Genomic DNA, 18,439 nt, shown 5'->3' on the forward strand with positions numbered 1-18,439 from the left:
TCACCCTCTCCCTTTGAAATAAGCCATTTGCTCTGATCAGTTATAGCGCTGGGGGTGTAAAACCACCCCTTGTCACTTTCACCAGGTATTTGCATGAAGTCACTGTGGAGTGAGGCTTTGTCCCTGGTAGATGGTGAGGATTTTAAAGTCAGAGCAAGTTCTGAGTCGTGGTTGTTTCCTTGGAACCCCACGTGGGGCTCAGCCTGAGGGAAACATCCATGTTTGTGGGGCTAGATAATGGAACCCGACCATCTGGCAGTGACCCTTCTCTATGCTCTGAGACTGTCACACTCGTCCCAGTGAGGAAATGAGCTTTTAAAGAAGGTGTCTGTCTTTTGGTGGGTTGACTCTAAGCTTGAGAATTATCAACACAGGCCACCAGTTCATCCCAGTGATACATCGACTGGCCTCTGGAGTATAATTGAGTTTAACCTGTACCCATAACTCTCCAGAATGACTGAGTTGTGGAGGGCGTTTTAAAGCCCAGGGCGTACTGATAACTTCTGACGCTGTCTCCCACGGGTGGGCAGAGTGGGCTGTGCTGCATGCCATGATCTGTGAGCATTTGCACATTGCAGCTGGATCGCAGAAGAGTCCCCGTGATTGCTCCACACCAGAAACGGGCTTCCTGGCCTGGAGCCTTTTAGCAGGGTTGAGAGGGGAAGCCACAGGGTCTGGGAGCCTGTGGCTTAGTCAGTGCATCTGTGCCAGAGTGCATTTAGTACAAGAGATCTGGGCTCCATGAAGCTCTACATGGATATACACGTTTTCTACACAGAGTGTTCAGTGGTGTCTTGTGTCCTGTGTGCCAATCATTGGTCTAAGTGATTGCACATGATTACACCTCTGAAACCTCACAGTCGGCAGAATCCTCTTCCTTACTCCAGTTTTGCACATCAGAAGAGAGAGCCTTGGTGAGGTTAATGAACTGCTCATTTAAGTAGTTTGTTGGTATTTGACTCCAAATCTGTTTGCTATCCCCGTCAATGGAACATCCCTGTTAATGTAGCATGTGAACACAGGATTACTAATACGAGTTTTAATAAGTGATTATGGATAAAAAAATTTTTTTCTTAGTGTGCAGGATCAAGACAAAAAACTTCAAGATTTATGGCGAATATGTCAGAAGTTGCCACCACAAAATTTTGTTAATTTTAGGTATGTATGATTGATACTCTGTAAATAAAGCCACCAAGCTACAATGACTTGGAAGTGAAAATAGGTTTAATCCCTAGCAGAGAGGCTGTTTAATTCAAGCATGCTTGGCACACTCAAAAGTGCTGTGGGGGTTACTTGGGGTTGCTGGGAGGAAGGGAATTTGACATCATGTTACTGTGATCCATCTAAAGCATGTCAGCATTCACAGGTGAGCCACCCAGTCATCTCATCACTGCACCTACTGGGGGAAAGGTCTTTTGGAAAGTTCAGTTGACTGTATGTGGGATTTGGGGTCTAAATTGTCTAGAATGAAATAGGCAAAGATTAATCAATTGTACTTTCTGTAATATCTTTCATATGTACTACATAGTTAATTTTAAATAGAGCATAAAGCATCCTACTAAATAAAATTTCAAGAAATGAACATTGTATATTACTTTATGGAATAACTATGTTTCTAAGAAAATTTACCATAGGATGCTCGGCTGGTGTGGCTCAATGGATTGAGCACTGTCCCATGGACTGAGAGGTCCCAGTTCGATTCCCAGTCAGGGCACATGCCCAGGTTGTGGGCTTGATCCCCAGTAGGGGGCGTGCAGGAGGCAGCCCATCAGAGTTCTCTCTCATATAGATGTTTCTATCTTCCTCTCTCTCTCTAAAATATCAATAAAAACATATAAAAAAAAATTTTACCATAGGATAAATTCCTGGAGTTTAACTTCTATTTCCCTGACTTAAACTGTGACTTCAGAGAAGAATGGTGAGAAGGGGAATGGGTGGCCGTTGCTGATGAAGCTGTTTAAAATCAAAGAAAGTTTTGTGAGAGGGCGTGGTCCAAAATAGCACATTCTTTCCTGGTGAAGTGCCTGGCACGCGACCTAACTTGTCGTTCAGTCTTGGGCTCTGTCGCTGAGCTCAGGAAGTGTTCCCTCTCTGTACCTTGAGTATCAGCCTTGCCTCCTGAGACCTCCGTCAGTGTTTGTGAGGCCCTCACTGACATGTAGCACATCCAGCTCGGCGCTGCAGGCGCTCAGCCTCTTCAGTGTCCGATGGTGGGTGAGTCCTGCTTCTCGCTACTGTGGGATCTGCCTTTTCTTTTACTCTTTATGATTTTTAATCATTGTCTTTTGCATAGGGAGTACATTTCCATGGTTCAGAATTCAGAAAGATTACAGTGAAAAATACCTCTTTGCTCCTGTCCCTCTCCACCTCGTTCCCCTCCTGAACGAGCACTGGCTGTGATTTCTCGTGCCGCCTCTCAGTGAGGGTTGCTGCCTGTGTGAGCAGGTACTTGCGCACATCTGCTCGTACATGCTCTTTCCTCTCACAGCCCCCACTGTTCAGAGCCAAGCGGTAGCGTGGATTGTATACATCATTCTCCTCTTTGTCCTTTTTGCCTAATATACATCTTGAAGATTTTTCCTCATCAGTACATAGTAATTTTTCATGGCTGCACAGTGCATAGTACTCCACTGTGTGGATATATTGTCATTTATTTAACTAGCCTCCTGTGGATAAATAGTTGGGTTCTTAATTTTCTGATTTTATAGTGCAAGAGAATACATTTCTTTCTTTTTTTTTTTTTTTCCTCACCCGAGGACATTTTTTTGCATTTTTATCTTCAGACAGAGTGGGAGGGAAAGAGGGGGGAAGAGAGAGAGGGAAACATCGATGTGAGAGAGACATCAACTGGTTGCCACCCACATGACCCCAACCAGGGCCCGGGACAAACTGCAACCGAGGTACGTGCCCTTAGCAGGAACTGAACCCGGGTCTCTCCAGTCCGCAGGCCGACGCTCTAACCACGGAACAAACTGGCCAGGGCCAAGAGAATACATTTCTATGATAAATTGGATATTTGTATAATTACAACATGAAACATTTTCAAATAGAGTTTTCTTTGAGCAATATACCCACACTTCTCTCCTTTACTATGTTTGTATGTACTCTTATTTTTGTTTTACTGAGTTTTTTTAAACTATGTTTGTGTATATTGAACCCACTGTGAATCACACTGTAATTTATTTAGGGGTAGAATCGATAGCTCATAAAGGAGAAATGGATTAGAAATACACAGCTAACAGAAGTTGAATTGTTAAGCTGTTTTACTCTTCCAAGCCCTAAATTTGTTTGTTCTCTGAAATAAAGAACACAGGAAATTTGTAAAATGTTTAACCTGAGCCAGATTCTGAGTCGCACCCTGAGCAGTCTGGGCCTGGTAACCTGGGCAGGAAGATAATATTTCTACAAACATTTCAGAGTAGATGCTTTGCCCCTTGTCTTTTGTTCCACAGGTATTTAATCAAGTTCCTTGCAAAGCTTGCTCAGACCAGCGACATTAATAAAATGACTCCCAGCAACATTGCCATTGTATTAGGCCCTAACTTGTTATGGGCCAAAAATGAAGGGTAAGTAACCTTTCCCCATATTGTATTATTTTCACTTCTTTCCACCTGACAGAGAGAATAGAAATATCACACAAGACACACATCTGATGTAAGGTGCACTTAGGCGTGTTCTGAAGTGTCTCTTTCCACGTAGTGGACATTCTCAGAACCCTGCTGTGAGCTGGGTCCCGTTCCAGATGTGGCCACGCAGATGTGGGAGACATTGTCCCAGCCCTCTAAGGGCCCTGCTCTCAGGCCATTGGGCAGGTGAGTGGCTGTGGCACAGGGACAAGCTCTGCCCACACACCCGTGTGTGTAGATACATAGACATTACCAAGTGTGAGGGCGCTCTTGCCAATGGGACACAGTTCAGGCTGAGTAGTTCAGGGAGAGCACTGCACAGGGAATGACACTTGTGCTGTACCTTGGTAAATAGCTCCCTCCAGATGGGACCCAAATGAGCAAAGGTTGTAGGTGTGGAAATGCCAGATCTCAGAGGTGTTGGGGGTGTTGCATGGTCTTGTATAACCTGAGTGCAGGGGATTGAGAATGTGACTGAGGTTAATGAAGCCAGAGCCAGGTTACAAAAGGCCTCATGTATCTTGCTAAGGTGTTTGAAACTTCTTTTATGGGTCATGTGGGGAGGGTGGCCATTAAGGTTTCTAAGCAGAATAATGACTTGATCAAATTGCATTCAGAAGAATAGTTATATTGGCATTGAGAAGCACAGATTGAATGGTGGGGGGGTCAGGGGTATCAGCCAGAAAGCTGATGAGAAATCGCTAGCATTGGTGTTTACTCTCATGGTTACGTTATAATCTCACTTAATTCTCACAATAACCTTTTGAAGTGGGTGCTGTTATCCTCATTTTTTTTTTACAGATGAACCTGAAGCTTAGAGAGGACAAGTAACTTGGTTAAGATTGCATAGCAGGGAAATGGTAGAGCCCGGGTGCTGGCTACAACCTATGTCCTTAGCTGTGCCTGTTTCCTTGCCTCCCATCACTGCTGCTCAGCTGTGAAATCACAAATGGTTCAAGTCTGCAATAAAAAATGCAATGACTCTGAATCAAAGTCTTTCTACCTTTCATTCGTTTACTCGTGTGCTCAGTTTTGTAAAGAACCTGAAGCACTTGGGCATGCTGGGCCCTTCATGAATGTCAGGCCTTCGTACCTTGTTTGCCTTCATGGCGTTCTGACCCCACACAGGAATACGGGCTTGACAGCACGGATAAGGATTCTCGTTTATTTTTTCCTTTGAGCCCTGGCATCCAGACACTTTCCACTTGTGAACATGTATCCTGGGACCAGTTCATACATCTGACAACCTTCATAATACATGTAAATGGGGGCTCAGGTTTTCTGACATGGTCAAGGGACACTGTCACAGTCCATGCTCTTGGTTATGTCATGGGCGAAATTATTTCATGTGCTGTTGGGTCTCACCAGTAACTACTGGGGGTGACACTGTCCCAGACGGAATGCAGCCTGTCCCAGCCAGTGTCACACCAGCACTCCATGTGGGTGACTCACAGCTCCCGAGCAGGATGGTTATCTCAGTGCAGGCTGAGTTGGCGGTTACTTTTCTTTCTGGATGATCCCACACACAGAGAGGCGAGGGTCTGCGGCTTTAACTTTTGCATCATTCTCCAGTATTTCATCCTTTGAAAGTAATTGAATGCCCTGAGTCAGTCGGTGGGAGTTAGAGGCTGCCTAGGGGAAGCATGTGAACTCTGCATTTCCTTGCAGGATGCTGGCCGAGATGGCGGCCGCCACCTCTGTGCACGTGGTCGCGGTGATCGAACCCATCATTCAGCACGCCGACTGGTTCTTCCCTGGGGGTAAGTAGCTTTGCACCTTAGCTGGCTGTCAGAGCAACGTAGTAACAGCCTAAGCAGTGTAAAAAGTCTTTTTGACGGAGAAAACGCATGAGTGATCACTTCATGGTTGATAATTGGTGTCTCCTTTTCATGTTTCTTTCCAGACTGTTGATTTGCATTCGTATTTTTACATCATGGTGACCACATTATTTTGTATCTCACTGTTTCACTTAACACCAGCCATTCATTTTCATCGTATACTGATTGCCCACTAGGTGCTATATGTTCGCTGGTAAGACTTGCTGTCTTCCCTGGAAGAACCACTGAAAGAGACCACATAAACAGAGATTATAATACTTGGCACGTTGGGACAGGTAGATGAGCAGTGATGTGGCAAATTCAGATGTTGGGAAAGGGAGCTAACGGTTGCCTTGCAGAAGAGGCGATGCTGAAGAGGCAGGAGTTTCCTCTTAGAAGCAGGTGTTTTGTTCCTCTGGGCAGATGGCTGGATTTGTGCAGAGGTGGGGATAAAGCAGGAACGGTTGATTGGGGCCCATTTCTGAAGGTCTGAGCTGGCTGTCAGAGAATTAGGATTTCATCCTGTAGGCAGTCAGTTTTCACACTACATTCATTGCAGCCTGGGATCCTTAGAGGCACCCTGGCCCCTTGGAGGGTACTGCTTGGGCAAGTGTTGGAAGGCTGGCCCCAGTCTGGACCTCCTAACCCCTGCTTCGCCCCGAGCAGCCCAGCTGACACATCCCTTGGAGTAGGCTTCGTGAGACCTGGGCCACACTCATCTTTCGTCACCAGGCCTCTTCAGGACTCACACCGCACTCTTGTAGCTTGCTCAGTAAATATGTGATGGGTGAGTGAGTGAATCCAGTCAAACCTCAGTTCTTGAACAGTTTGCCTCTGAACCCAACAGCCCTTTCATGGGGATACCTGATGATCAGTCAAGGGTCCCTCAGGTGACAAAAGAAATTATGTGAATATGAGTCAGTGTACCACTGCAACATCTCAGGAAGTTGTGCAGTGAATACTTTAGTGTTTTCTTGCTGCCTATTAATATTAAATTTTCATCTTTTACTACACATTTCCTTTTTGTTAAATTTTTATTTACATGGCCTTTTTGTTGTTAAAGTGTTTATTAATAGATTAAACAGTACATCACACATGCACTGTGTATAAGAAACATTAAAATGGAATCATTTGGGGGTCTGGGATGGATTAATTTAATTTACATCATTTCTAATGGGGAAAATGCTTCAGGTTTCGAACAGCCTTCACAGCGAATTAAGTTCGAGAACCGAGGTTCCCCCTGGCATTCTGCCCGAGTCCCTTCGAGAAGACGATCCTGCAAGCGCTGCTGTGGGCAGTGTGGCGTTGTGCCGCCTTTATTTCTGTCCAGTGTCAAACTCTAACTGATATCATACTTTTCATGATTCAAATAAGTAACCCATGTTCCTTGTCTTTTTTCGTATTTGTGTGTTTGTTTACAAAAAAAGACAGCAGGGGAGCATATAACCTTCTGAGTCATACCCCTCCCCCTCTAGTTCTCCTTACCTCCCCTGGTTTACTGAGCCATCCCTAAGAAGGTGAGCGTGTCGAAGGCTTTTACTCAGGAAGTACTGAGGGCTTGTGGACCAAAGAATGAACCTCCTATCCCAGTAGGATCTTAAAACTCTGCACCCCTGGCCTCTGCGTCTCATCTTCACTTGTTCCTTTTTCTTCTTACAGAGGTGGAATTTAATGTATCAGAAGCGTTTGTACCCCCAAACTCCAATCACTCGTCCAACACTGGAAATGACTCTGACTCTGGGACCCTGGAGAGAAAGCGTCCTGCCAGCATGGCGGTGATGGAAGGGGACCTGGTGAAGAAGGAGAGGTGTGTTCCGAGCTGATGGCTTTCAGACCGGTGTTGTTGAGCCTCGGTACCTGGTGCTGCTTCAGCAGCCTTGCCACGTGCGGGCGGCTCACTGGACCAGGACCGTCAGGGCCCAGATAGTTCCAGGAACTGCTCTAGTCTATTGCAGACTCCGCTCTGGCCATGAAGGAGGCGCACAGCTTTTCAGCCCACATTCGCACCACGTGCATTCGTGCTTCATGTGCTGGTCTGCGTTGTGCTCTACGGTGCCCTGGCATCTTGCACATCACAGGTTCACCTAAATGTACTTGACAGGGAGGGTGGAGGGAAGAAGAAGAAAAGTTAAATATTGTGGACTTATGTCCAAGAGTGGACATGAGAACAGCCCACCTCTCATAATCAGTTGTGTAACTTGGTGTTTAAAGAGGCATATTTTTGGCCCTGGCTGGTTTGGCTCAGAGGTTAGAGCGTTGGCCTGCGGACCAGAGAGTCCTGGGTTCGGTTTCCGCTAAGGGCACGTACCTCGGTTGAAGTTTGTCCCCAGCCCCAGTTGGGTTGTGCAGGTGGCAGCCACTCGATGTGTCCCTTTCACATCGATGTTTCTCTCTCTCTTCGTCCCTCTCTCCCTCCTGCTCTATCTGAAGATACATGCAAAAATGTCCTCAGGTAAGGATTTAGAAAAAATAATAATAAAAAACAAAGGGGCATATTTTTGGTATAACTTGGCCCCTCAATGGAAGCCAACCATTGAATCTGATATTCAGCTAAGAAGCCTCAGTATCTGCTCATTTGGTAAGAAAGAATGTCTGTGCTGAACTTAGCGTGAGGCAGTATGTCCCTGTACGAGCTCCACGGGCCCTTGCAGGGCTTTGGAGATGGCGAGGGCAGTCGTGGCTTCGGCCGCCAGACGCCAGCTGCCAGCTGCCTGACGTGTGTGGTGCAGTGCACTGTCCTCACCAGGCCTGGGAGCCAGGGACGCCCGCTCGGGCTGCGCTTTTCTGCAGGCGTGATAATGTTACTCGAAGAAGTTTTACAGGAAAACTGAACAAGCCCTTATTTTAGTTGCCCAGTCTTACAGTGAGGTGTGTTTTTGTGTTCCATCGCAAAGGAAAGTGCTTTCCTTTCCTGCTCTGTCCCTCTGAAATGATGTTGATTGTGCACAGTTCCTCATCCACACATCTGATAACGCTTCCTAGCGACAAGCTGCCCCAGCAAAACCTACCTCTATATTCTAAGTTACAAAATGCGATGTTACGGTTCTAGTTAGCACACAATAAACAGTTCTCAGTCCCTGGGGGGTTCTCCTCGGAACACAAGCTCAGGGAGCCATACATCTTCTTACTTTTTAAACTGAAAAAAATGTTTTAAAGTTTATACACCAGTGGGGTGTAAGTGAAAGCAAGTTTCTCTCCAACCCTGTCCTCCACCCACTATATCCTGCCTCAAAGCAACTGTTTTCCAGTCTCATTCTTTCAGGTGTGTTCTTTGCATACACATATCCCGTCTGCACCAGAGCCAGAGGCCTCAGGTGGGACTCCCACACAGTTCTCACCTTCTGCCCAGATGCAGATCCGAGAGGATGGCTTGTGTGCGGTAACGTGGACTTACGTGATGTCACAAACTCACGATAGGCCTGCCTGCGGGCTTCAGCTGCTCACGAGATTGAGGACACTGGGCAGTACCAGGCCCATTGGCTCTCAGGGATAGAAACAAGTCGAGTTGCTTGCCTCGGTTATAGGGATGGCCATCAATATGGTCCTTGCTGCTTTACTGCATGCTGGGCAACTCGGGTGGCTAACTGTGTGCGGGTTTTAACACCTGTGCACCAGTGGGCTTCTGTGTCTGTCGTCAGCTCGCATGGTGTGTTGACTGTTTCTTCTCTCTGTAGCTTTGGTGTGAAGCTTATGGACTTCCAGGCCTACCGGCGGGGTGGCACCCTAAATAGAAAGCACATGTCCCCTGCTTTCCAGCCGCCACTCCCGCCCACAGATGGCAGCACCTTGGCTCCAGCGGGCCCAGAGCCCACTTCCCAGAGCTCTAGAGCTGAAAGCAGCGCAGGGGGTGGGCCTGTTCCCTCCTCTGTGGGCGTACTGGAGCAGGGGCCAAGCCCAGGCGACAGCAGGTAAGGAGGCTGGCTTTTGCTGGCAGTGGGTGCTGGCCTGGAGGCAGGGTCTGTGCCCCGAGACCCACCCGTCATACAGTAAAACGTATTTGCCTTCACTCCTCTGGTGGGCAAATGATGGAAAAAAGATTGTAAATTGCTTGCTTTCTTTCCTGTTTTCAAAGGAATGCACATTTGTTTGCATTCTTTACCATACTACTTCGGTGCTGGGACCTGGGGTCAGTGGGTGTCTAGTGTCTTGTAAATCTCTTTCACCTGTTTGATGTGTGCTCAGTGTTTGTGTACTGTTTGCTTACGGGCATCTAATATGCTACGTAGTAAACATTTCAGTGTAGCAAGTTACTTAGGTTATAATATTCCTGGCATTCATTCGCTCACCCACCCATCATCCATCCACCCACCCACCCATCATTCATCATCCATCCACCCATCCATCCATCCACCCACCCACCCATCCATCCACCCACCCATCCATCCACCCACCCACCCATCCACCCATCCACCCACCCATCCATCCACCCACCCATCACCCATCACCCATCACCCACCCACCCATCCACCCACTCACCCATCCACCCACCCATCCACCCACCCATCCATCCACCCACCCATCACCCATCACCCACCCACCCATCCTGCCATCCTTCCTTCCAGATTTACTTCCTAACAGTACTGAGGAGCATGTGCCAGACGCTCTGCTTGGCACACTAGGTGATTAAGATTGATGGATTTTCTTCAGAGGCTCTTCTGTTACTTAACCGTTGCTTGGCCACCTGGAGTGGACTACAAATACATAGCAACTTCAAGAAAAGTACCTTTGAACCTGAGAACTTTATTTAATTTACGTGAATTTAGTTCTGCACGTTGACTTGGGCAGATGACCACTAGGGGCCACTTCAGGTGGCATTTCAGGTTCAGACTGGGCAGCAGCTGTGCAAGACGGGCAGTGTGCTTGCTTGCGTTCCGTCACCTCCTCTGCTTTGGCCGCTTGCACAGCACCAAACGGCCGTAGAGAGGAAGGTCAATGCATGAAACAAGCCTGTTCACACAGGGGATTTTCCCCACAGGGAGGTGAGTGCCTCTGAAGGGTTCTCACCTTATCTCCTTTGGGTAGGGAGGGAGTGCCTGGTGATGTGTGGTGCTGCTTAAGAGATCAGAGAGCGGGCTACCCCTCCAGGCTGGACTCAGATGGAATGCACTCCAGGATTCCTTTCTGCTTATGCAATTCGGGGAAGTTCACTTTCTGGTTAAAAATAAGTATCTTCGAACTTCCTAGGCCTTCTTAGTACATCATAACCTCCACATAGGTTTGTCAGTCATTACCGCTGCTTACATATATTTGTTTTGACTTAATTATTTTTGTTTGAGAAGAAGTGTTAGAGAACTCACACACTTTCATTTATCGTAGCATTCCATTGGCTTATTCAAGGCTAAACAAGACAATAAGGAGTCCTCACTACGAAGTATAGATGAAATGTCAGTCATCATTTGCTCTTTCGCTTTTATATATTAGAGTATTGTGTACATTTAACTCTTTGGCAACCTTGACAAAGTGTAGCTGTAAAGTTTAGTATAAAGAGAAGTTCTGAGGCAGGACACAGGGAGCCGAGGTTCTGATTGCCACCCACTGCGCTCCAGCTCTAGAGTTTGATCGGTCACTTAGCTTCCCAGAGTCTCTCTCTCTTTGGGTCCACATTATTGATGATAACTGAATACTTTACATTTCAGAGCCTTCGTCTTTTGCCATAGTTTTTGCTTAGTTCTGTGTAATATGTATGTCAAAATCACATTGGTCTGAAGTCCAAAAGCCCTTCCACATCCCTCACGTTGCCCAGTCTAAGTACAAGCAGACTGGGACTCGCGCTCCCCACGGCTGCCGTGAAGTCGTCTCTGCCATGACACTTAAGTGGCACAGTAGTTGGAAGACAGTCTGATGCAGTGAGTCTCCTAACATATGCAGTCCTGTGTGGTACCAAATAAATGTCAGTTTTCTAGGCTCAGTGTGAACTATTTAAAATATCAGGTCACCTCCCGGCCTGCTGAGGTGAAACTGGTTGGAATCTTACATGTTTTACGTGCTTAGCTTTTCTGGCTGGGCGTGCCTGCCATCTAACTGGACTTTTACTCCCCTCAGTCCTCCCAAACCCAAGGACTCTGCAGCTGCAGCTGCGCCCCCGCCGGTGCTGGCACCAGGGAGAAACAGCAGCCAGGTGGCCAGTGGCCCGGGCCAGGGGCAGACCACTGCCGGCTCTCATCAGCTGTCTGTCAGCTCCGCGCACGGCTCCGCTGGCTCCAGCCCTCACGCTTTGCGCCGGGGTAAGTGGTCACTTTACTCTGTGCCCTTGCTGGGGCCTGCACAGCACCTCAGGTGAGTGCGGGGGGTACCATGCCTGCTAAAAATGACAAGCAGGAAAATCGGTCATTAACAAGGACAATCATGAAAGGGAAATGAAAAATCGGGAGCAGAAAAGCAGTCATTTAGAAATGTTTAAGCGACAGAGCTGACAGACAAGAGGTCACGTGTCCACAGGTGCCCCGTCTTCTAGGAACCTGGTATTGCGAGCGCCCGCTGTGGCTTGGAGCCGCCGTAGCCTCTGTGCTGGCCAGACTCTGCGGTCTCTGAGCCACTTGCCCTCTGGAGTGGGGTCAGGCCTTTCTGGGCCTAACTGACATAAGTCTGAACTGTTCCCACCGTGTCCCCTGTGCTTCTCCCAGCAGCCAGGGAATTGCTTTAAGCACAGAGCATATCATGTCAGCACTCGGTGGACACTGCAGTGGCCCTGCGAGTCCAGGCCAGCCCCCCCCGAGCCCAGCTCTCCCCCCCCCCCCCCCCCCCCCGCCCCGCCATGGTGCTTCTGCACTTCAGCCAACGGCCTGCACTTGTCCTCTCTTCCAGGACTTGCTGATCCGTATCTTCATGTGTTCTTTGGATTTTGATTTTGTGATGAGAACAGAGATCTGCCTCAGTTTAAGTGCACAGAACAGGCACAGTGTCCCACAGCAGCTCCTGGGGCTGACTTGCTTACATAGTTGAAACTTTATTCCTGTTGGTTGTGATACCCCAGTACTCTCTGCCTGAGTCCCTGGCAACCACCATTCCACTCTCTGAGTATGTGGATTTGTCTGTTTAGATTTCTCACCTAAGCAGAATCATACAGTGTTTGTCTTTCTGCGGCCAGCTTGTTCACTTAACATAGGGCCCTTGTGTGGCATCCGTGTGGTCCTGGAGGGCAGAGCGCCTTCTTTCGAAAGCAGAGTATTCCGTTGACGTGCAAACCACTTTTTCTCATCCAGCCATCCATCGATGGACACCTAAGTTGTTTCACATCTTGGCTAGAGTGACTAGTGCTGCAGTGGACATGAGAGTGTAGATAGCTCTTTGAGATGATGATTTCAATTCTTTTGGGTAAGTACCAAGATATTTTGGATAAATACCTCCTGTTGAACTGAGATGAGCTGTATACAGGAACATCATGTCTTGCTCCAGAGTCAAGGGCTTAGATCAGGACATGACAAAAATCAGGTGTTAGTTAGCAGGGTCTCTCCAGAAATCTCTGTGAGGGTCCCGATTGGAGGCTCAGTAAAACCAGTGTATCTAGGTTTTTCCCTAATAGATCTCAGTTCTTCAGTTGACTTGAGTTTAGGGGAATGCTATAAAAAAAAAAGTGTTCAGCAAGAATCAAAAATGGTGTCAGCATAAGGGGTGCCCACACTCGGGTGGGCTGAGACTGGCCCAGGAAGGAGTGGTGACAGCCCCACCTCCCACGCACTCATTGACGGTCTCCCCTGCCTCTGGCTGTGTTCCTGTTGTTGGAGTCTCACGGGTAAATGTGTGTCACTGGTAGCTGCCTGAGGTCCAGTGGAAGCAGAGGTGGGGCAGCCAGGCGGGGCAGCAGGAGATGTCCTGTAGTGCCAGGTCGAGGGAGCAGGACCTCTGAGCAGTGGGGAGCCCTTCTAAGCAGGTAGTGATGCCCACAAACTGTTGAGGCCCCACCTCAAAGGATGGCTGTGGCCACAGGAAAGGACAGAGAGAGTTGCAGTCTCCCACAGATGGGTTGTTGCTGGTCATAATGAGAGGCAGTTGTCATCAATGGGGAAAGGCCTAGATGCACAATTTGAATTCTAGCTTGCCTAAAGTCACATGGCTGGTTAAAGGCTGCTCATTTGACCTTACTTCTTATAAATGTAAAGTTGAAATAAAATGCCTTCTTAAGGGGAACATTGTGGGGACTAAATGTGATGTGTCTGTCTATGAAAATCATTGACTTTACAAAGCACTACAAGTTGCAGACAGGGAGACAAATTCAGGCACACTGCTTGGTTAGAGACCCCATTTTACCCTCCTCCAAGCTTCTGTCCTTTCTTCAGAGCCACATCGTCTTCATTTGTATCCAGCTGACGCTCGAGGACAGTTAAGTCTTCCCTACCTGGATTCCAGGTGTAACCCTGCTTGCAGATTGAGACTTACTTCTGAGCCACATTAGGGGTCTTTCCCACTTCCTACTTCCTGCTTCCTCCTGCTACAGTCACACATCTCAGGCTTTCTTGCAGGAAGTTGGATCCTCTCTGCTTCCCCCTGACCCCAGCCTGCCAGCCTTTTCCAGGCTTAGATAAGCCTGCCCTTCTGGCCTGGCCTCCACATGGGGTTGGGGCCCGTTGCCTTGTTACACTGCTCTCATGCTTCTGCTCCGGTGCTTTTGCACCCTTAAGTGTCAGGAAAGCTCTTCCTCAGTCTGAGCTCACAGTGAATATTGCTTAGAACAGAAAACTAGACATTTTCCTTTTTCAGTTGCTTATGGCAAGCAGAGCACAGCTAATATTCCAGATTTCTTCTTCTGTCAGTTGGCTGGTTGTTTCTGTAGGGAAAGACCTTCTGAGACCCTGGGTCAAAAGTTCTAGACCAACAGAGCAGAGCAGACTTTACCTCTTTCATCCCTGAATTTGGGCCCTGTGAGCAGGGAGCCAGATACTGTGGGAATGAAGAAGAGGAAAACAGAGTCCGAGGACAGGGTGTGAGCCCCTGTCCTGCCATTTCCAGCTGTGTGACCTCTTGCAAACACTTGGCCTCTCTGAGCCTCAGTTCCTTCCACTGTGACAGGAATGCAGCAGTGCCTGCCTTGCAGTGAGCTTGGGAGATGCAGGTGGGACAGACTGTGCAGAGGGCCTGTGCTGGTGCTGGTGCTGGTGCTGGTGCTGGTGCTGTGTCAGGTGAACCACACATGGTCATTTGCTTCCTTCATTTCACTCCCTTTGGGGGAGGATTGGTGGAATCTCAGCAGAATTTGAAAAATGCTGAAGTCTCTCCTTGCCACCCACCACCCCTCTCAGCCCCAAACCAGGACTCCACACCCATCGTTCTCCATCCCGCCCTCTTCAGGACCAAATCATCTCCCCTTAGGGACGCTCATCTCAGCTGGTGTCAGGAAGGAGGGGTGTGATTCAGCTCTCCTTAGGGGATTCTAAGGCCATCTGCCAGCTATATTTTACTTTTATCTAGAATTATAGCTCAAATAATTCGGGAATCGGTAGAAATTCTGTTACTACAAAAACAAGCCCTGCCGGAGAGGAGGGCTTGGAGCAGTGTCTGTGGTGTGTGCGCAGACCAGCCGTGCTTGGGGCTGCCCTCGGCTTGCTTGCTGCTTCCTTCCCACGCTCCCCCGCTGGGAGCAGGGCGCTGAGCAGCTGAGGGCAGGGCCTCCGGGGGCAGGTGGCCGCTGCACGTTCTTGTTGAACTTGCAAAATGCCAGGTCTTTAAAGGCCTATAAATGTGTCATGTACTTCTTAAAAATAAACTTTTTATTTTGGAATAACTTTAGTTTACAGAGAAGTTGCAAAGAGAGGCTGGGAGTTCCAGCGTACCCCTCCAGCTCCCCCAGTGCTAGTGTCTGGCCTCATTTTCACAGCCGGAAACCGACCCTGGCACCTTGCTAGTGACTCCAGTCCTTATTGGGGTCACACATCCCCATTTCTCACTGATGGCCATTTCCTGCCTCAGGCTTGCCCCATCCAGGAGACCACATTGCATTTCGTCATGCTGTCTTCATTGCCTCCTCTGCTCTGTGACAGTTTCTGTCTCCCCTGGTTTTTCATGGCCGTGGCAGTTTGGGGAGCACTAGTCAGGCATTTTGAAGAAAATGCCTCAATTTTCATTTGTCAGATGGTTTTCTCTTCGTCTCTGGGTCTCAGGAGGACAACCACAGGGAGCAGGTGCCACCGGGTCACGTCCTGTTGGGAGCAGTGCATCCACACGGCCGAACAGCAAGGTCGCCTTGGTCCCGAGGGTGTCAGCCGTCACTGTGCTGTGCTTACTGAAAGTTGTTTTCCCCTCTGTGCAGCTGTTAAGAAACCTGCTCCAGCACCCCCGAAACCAGGAAACCCACCTCCTGGCCATCCCGGGGGCCAGAGTTCCCCAGGGACAGCGCAGCAGGCACCCAGCTTGTCACCGAAGCCAGCCACTGGAAGCCCGTCTCCTCCTGTCCAGCATGCAGGCCTCGTCCCCGGGCAGCCGTGTGCCGCCTCACAGCTGTCTGCACCCCGGAGACCCTCGGGCAGCCTAGCTCCGATGCAGGCACCCAGTCACCCTCCGCCGCAGCCCCCAACACAGGCCCCGCAGTCACAGGCCAGGTCAGGTGAGCAGGGGCCGGAGCAGCCTACGAGCACCCCACCCAGGACACCCACACCTCCCAGCACTCCACCCTTAGCTAAGCAGAGCCTGGGCCTGCCGGCCTCCCAGCCCCCGGCATTGGGCCACCCTGAGACTGCACAGCCGCATGCCGGGACCTTACCAAGACCGAGACCAGTACCAAAGCCCAGGAACCGGCCCAGCGTGCCCCCACCCCCGAACCCTCCTGGTGCCTACCCTGCGGGAGATGGCAGCCTCTCCAGCACGGTGCTCACTGCCTCCAAAATAGTCACAGGTGAGTAGGATCTCTGCTCTGGGCTTCTGTGCCCGCCCCACTGGGGCTGTGGTTTACAGCAGGGGGCCAACTGCAAATGTGGTCCCCAGTGGCTGCTGCTTTTGTGCTGAAGCAGCTGCGTTGTCTGAGAGGTCACATGGTTGGCACAGTCCATGGTATTTACTAAGAACCCTTGAAGTTTGCTGACCCTGATTTATTTATAGTTTCATTGTGTGTTTAGGATCTAGCTACATGTACATTTGTCTGAATACTGTGACCTAATCCAGGTAGAAGGTATTATCCATGAGTGTGAAATTCACTTTTTAGTGAATTCCTCATTAAAATTCTTATTTTCCTTCTAAGGGTAAAAATGTTCATAGTAAGTGAAGCATTTCAGGTGTAACTTGAAAAAGCATGATTTGTGCCACATTAGATGCTCAAGGAAGGGGGCTCTCTCTGTTCCGAGAGAGTGGAAAAACCAGGTGTTCTCCTGGTTCCTTGGGACCCTGTTTGGAATGGTGACTGTACAGAGTTTAGAGGGCTACTTAAGAGACATTTTCTGTGGGTAGTCTAGACCATGACTGTTTTTATTTAATCATGACTTTACTTTTTTTTTCTTTTTTTTATCCTCACCCGAGGACATATTTCCATTTTTTATTCAGATAGCATGGGAGGGGGAGAGAGAGAGAAACATCAGTGTGAAAGGGACATGTTGAGTGGCTGCCACCCGCACGACCCAGTCAGGGCTGGGGACAAACTGCAACCGAGGTACATGCCCTTAGCAGGAACCGAACCCGAGTCTCTCTGGACTGGAGGCCGACGCTCCAACCGCTGAGCCAAACTGGCCAGGGCTTAATCATGACTTTGAAATAAAGTGCTCTGATTTACTATTTCTTAGGGGGGTTTTGTTTATTTGGTTTGGTTAATCCTCACCTGAGAACATTCTTTCATTGATTTTATTTTATTTTATTTTATTTTTTAATCCTCACCCGAGGATATTTTTCCATTTTTTGTACAGATAGAGTGGGAGGGAGAGAGAGGAAGAGAGAGAGAGAGAGAAACATCGACGTGAAGGGACACATCGAGTGGCTGCCACCCGCACGACCAACCAGGGCCGGGGACAAACTGCAACCGAAGTACATGCCCTTAGCGGGAACTGAACCCGGGTCTCTCCGGACCGCAGGCCGACGCTCTAACCGCTGAGCCAAACTGGCCAGGGCTCATTGATTTTATTTTTTAAAATATTTTTTATTTATTTTAATGGGGGAGATAGAGAGAGAAACATCGATAAGAAAGAACATTGATTGGCTGCCTCCTGCATGCCCCCCACTGGGGATCAAGCCCTCAACCTAGGCATGTGCCCTCATCAGGAATCGAACTGGCGACCTCTTGGTGCATGGGTTGACATTCAGCCACTGAGCACACCAGCTGGGATCCATTGATTTTTAATTAGAATGGGAGGGAAGGAGGGAGAGAGAGAGAGAAATGTCGATGTGAGAAAGACACATCGATTGGTTGCTTCCTGCACAACCCCACCCAGGGCCAGGGATCAAACCTACAACTCAGGTACATGCCCTTGACTGGGAATTGAACCTGACTCTTTGGTCCATGGGCTGACTCTCTAACCACTAAGATAAATTGGCTAGGGCCCAGTGGAGCTATTTTTATTTATATATTTTTTTATTTTGTTTTATTTTTGTTTTGTTGTTGTTTTAGTGGAGCTGTTTTATCTTCGGGCTCCCAACCATACTGAGTGACTTCTCAGCTGAAAATGAACCAAGGGGCACCCCAAATTGGGTACCCCAAGTGATGAGGATTGGCTGACTAGTCTATCTTTTGATCACCTTTTTTTTTTTAAGGACTGTAATGTGTAAGTTGCATGTGCTGTAAAGTAGTTAATAACGTCTTTTCTGATGACACCTCTGCTTTTTTTAGAAAAATAAATCCACGTTTGGTTTGTTGTTTGTTTCCCAATAGACGCCCTCTCTAGCGCCCTCACAGGTGGGGAAGGTTTCCAGGACTAAGGTTTGTAGCTCCCGAGCAGCTTGCCCCAAGTGTGCTTAGCCTATGTGTGTGTGCGCGCTTTTGAGTCTGTGCTCAGGAGCAGCCTCTGGCCCCATGCTGTCAGCTCTGCAGCCGGAGACGTGACTTATGTCTTTGTCGGGCGCTTGGAGCAGCAGTGCTCCAAATTC

General features: G+C 48.7%; 1 protein-coding gene across 4 annotated transcripts in view; it reads left to right on the forward strand.

The window, feature by feature from the left end:
* Nucleotides 1-18,439, forward strand: part of ARHGAP17 (Rho GTPase activating protein 17) — an 89,452-nt gene that overhangs the window by 64,058 nt on the left and 6,955 nt on the right. For 2 of the 4 annotated variants that reach the window (XM_036278662.1, XM_036278664.1), the window contains exons 13-19: nt 1,078-1,158; nt 3,453-3,566; nt 5,295-5,386; nt 7,103-7,250; nt 9,118-9,351; nt 11,486-11,667; nt 15,687-16,268. In XM_036278662.1, the coding sequence (XP_036134555.1) occupies nt 1,078-1,158; nt 3,453-3,566; nt 5,295-5,386; nt 7,103-7,250; nt 9,118-9,351; nt 11,486-11,667; nt 15,687-16,268 (1,433 nt within the window). Of the gene's footprint in view, nt 1-1,077; nt 1,159-3,452; nt 3,567-5,294; nt 5,387-7,102; nt 7,251-9,117; nt 9,352-11,485; nt 11,668-15,686; nt 16,269-18,224; nt 18,273-18,439 lie in introns of those variants that run through there. The other 2 variants (XM_036278663.1, XM_036278665.1) reach the window with 2 other exon arrangements.

This window comes from Molossus molossus, unplaced genomic scaffold (assembly GCF_014108415.1).
Source record: "Molossus molossus isolate mMolMol1 unplaced genomic scaffold, mMolMol1.p scaffold_m16_p_3, whole genome shotgun sequence".
In the NCBI taxonomy this organism is placed as follows: Eukaryota; Metazoa; Chordata; class Mammalia; order Chiroptera; family Molossidae; genus Molossus; species Molossus molossus.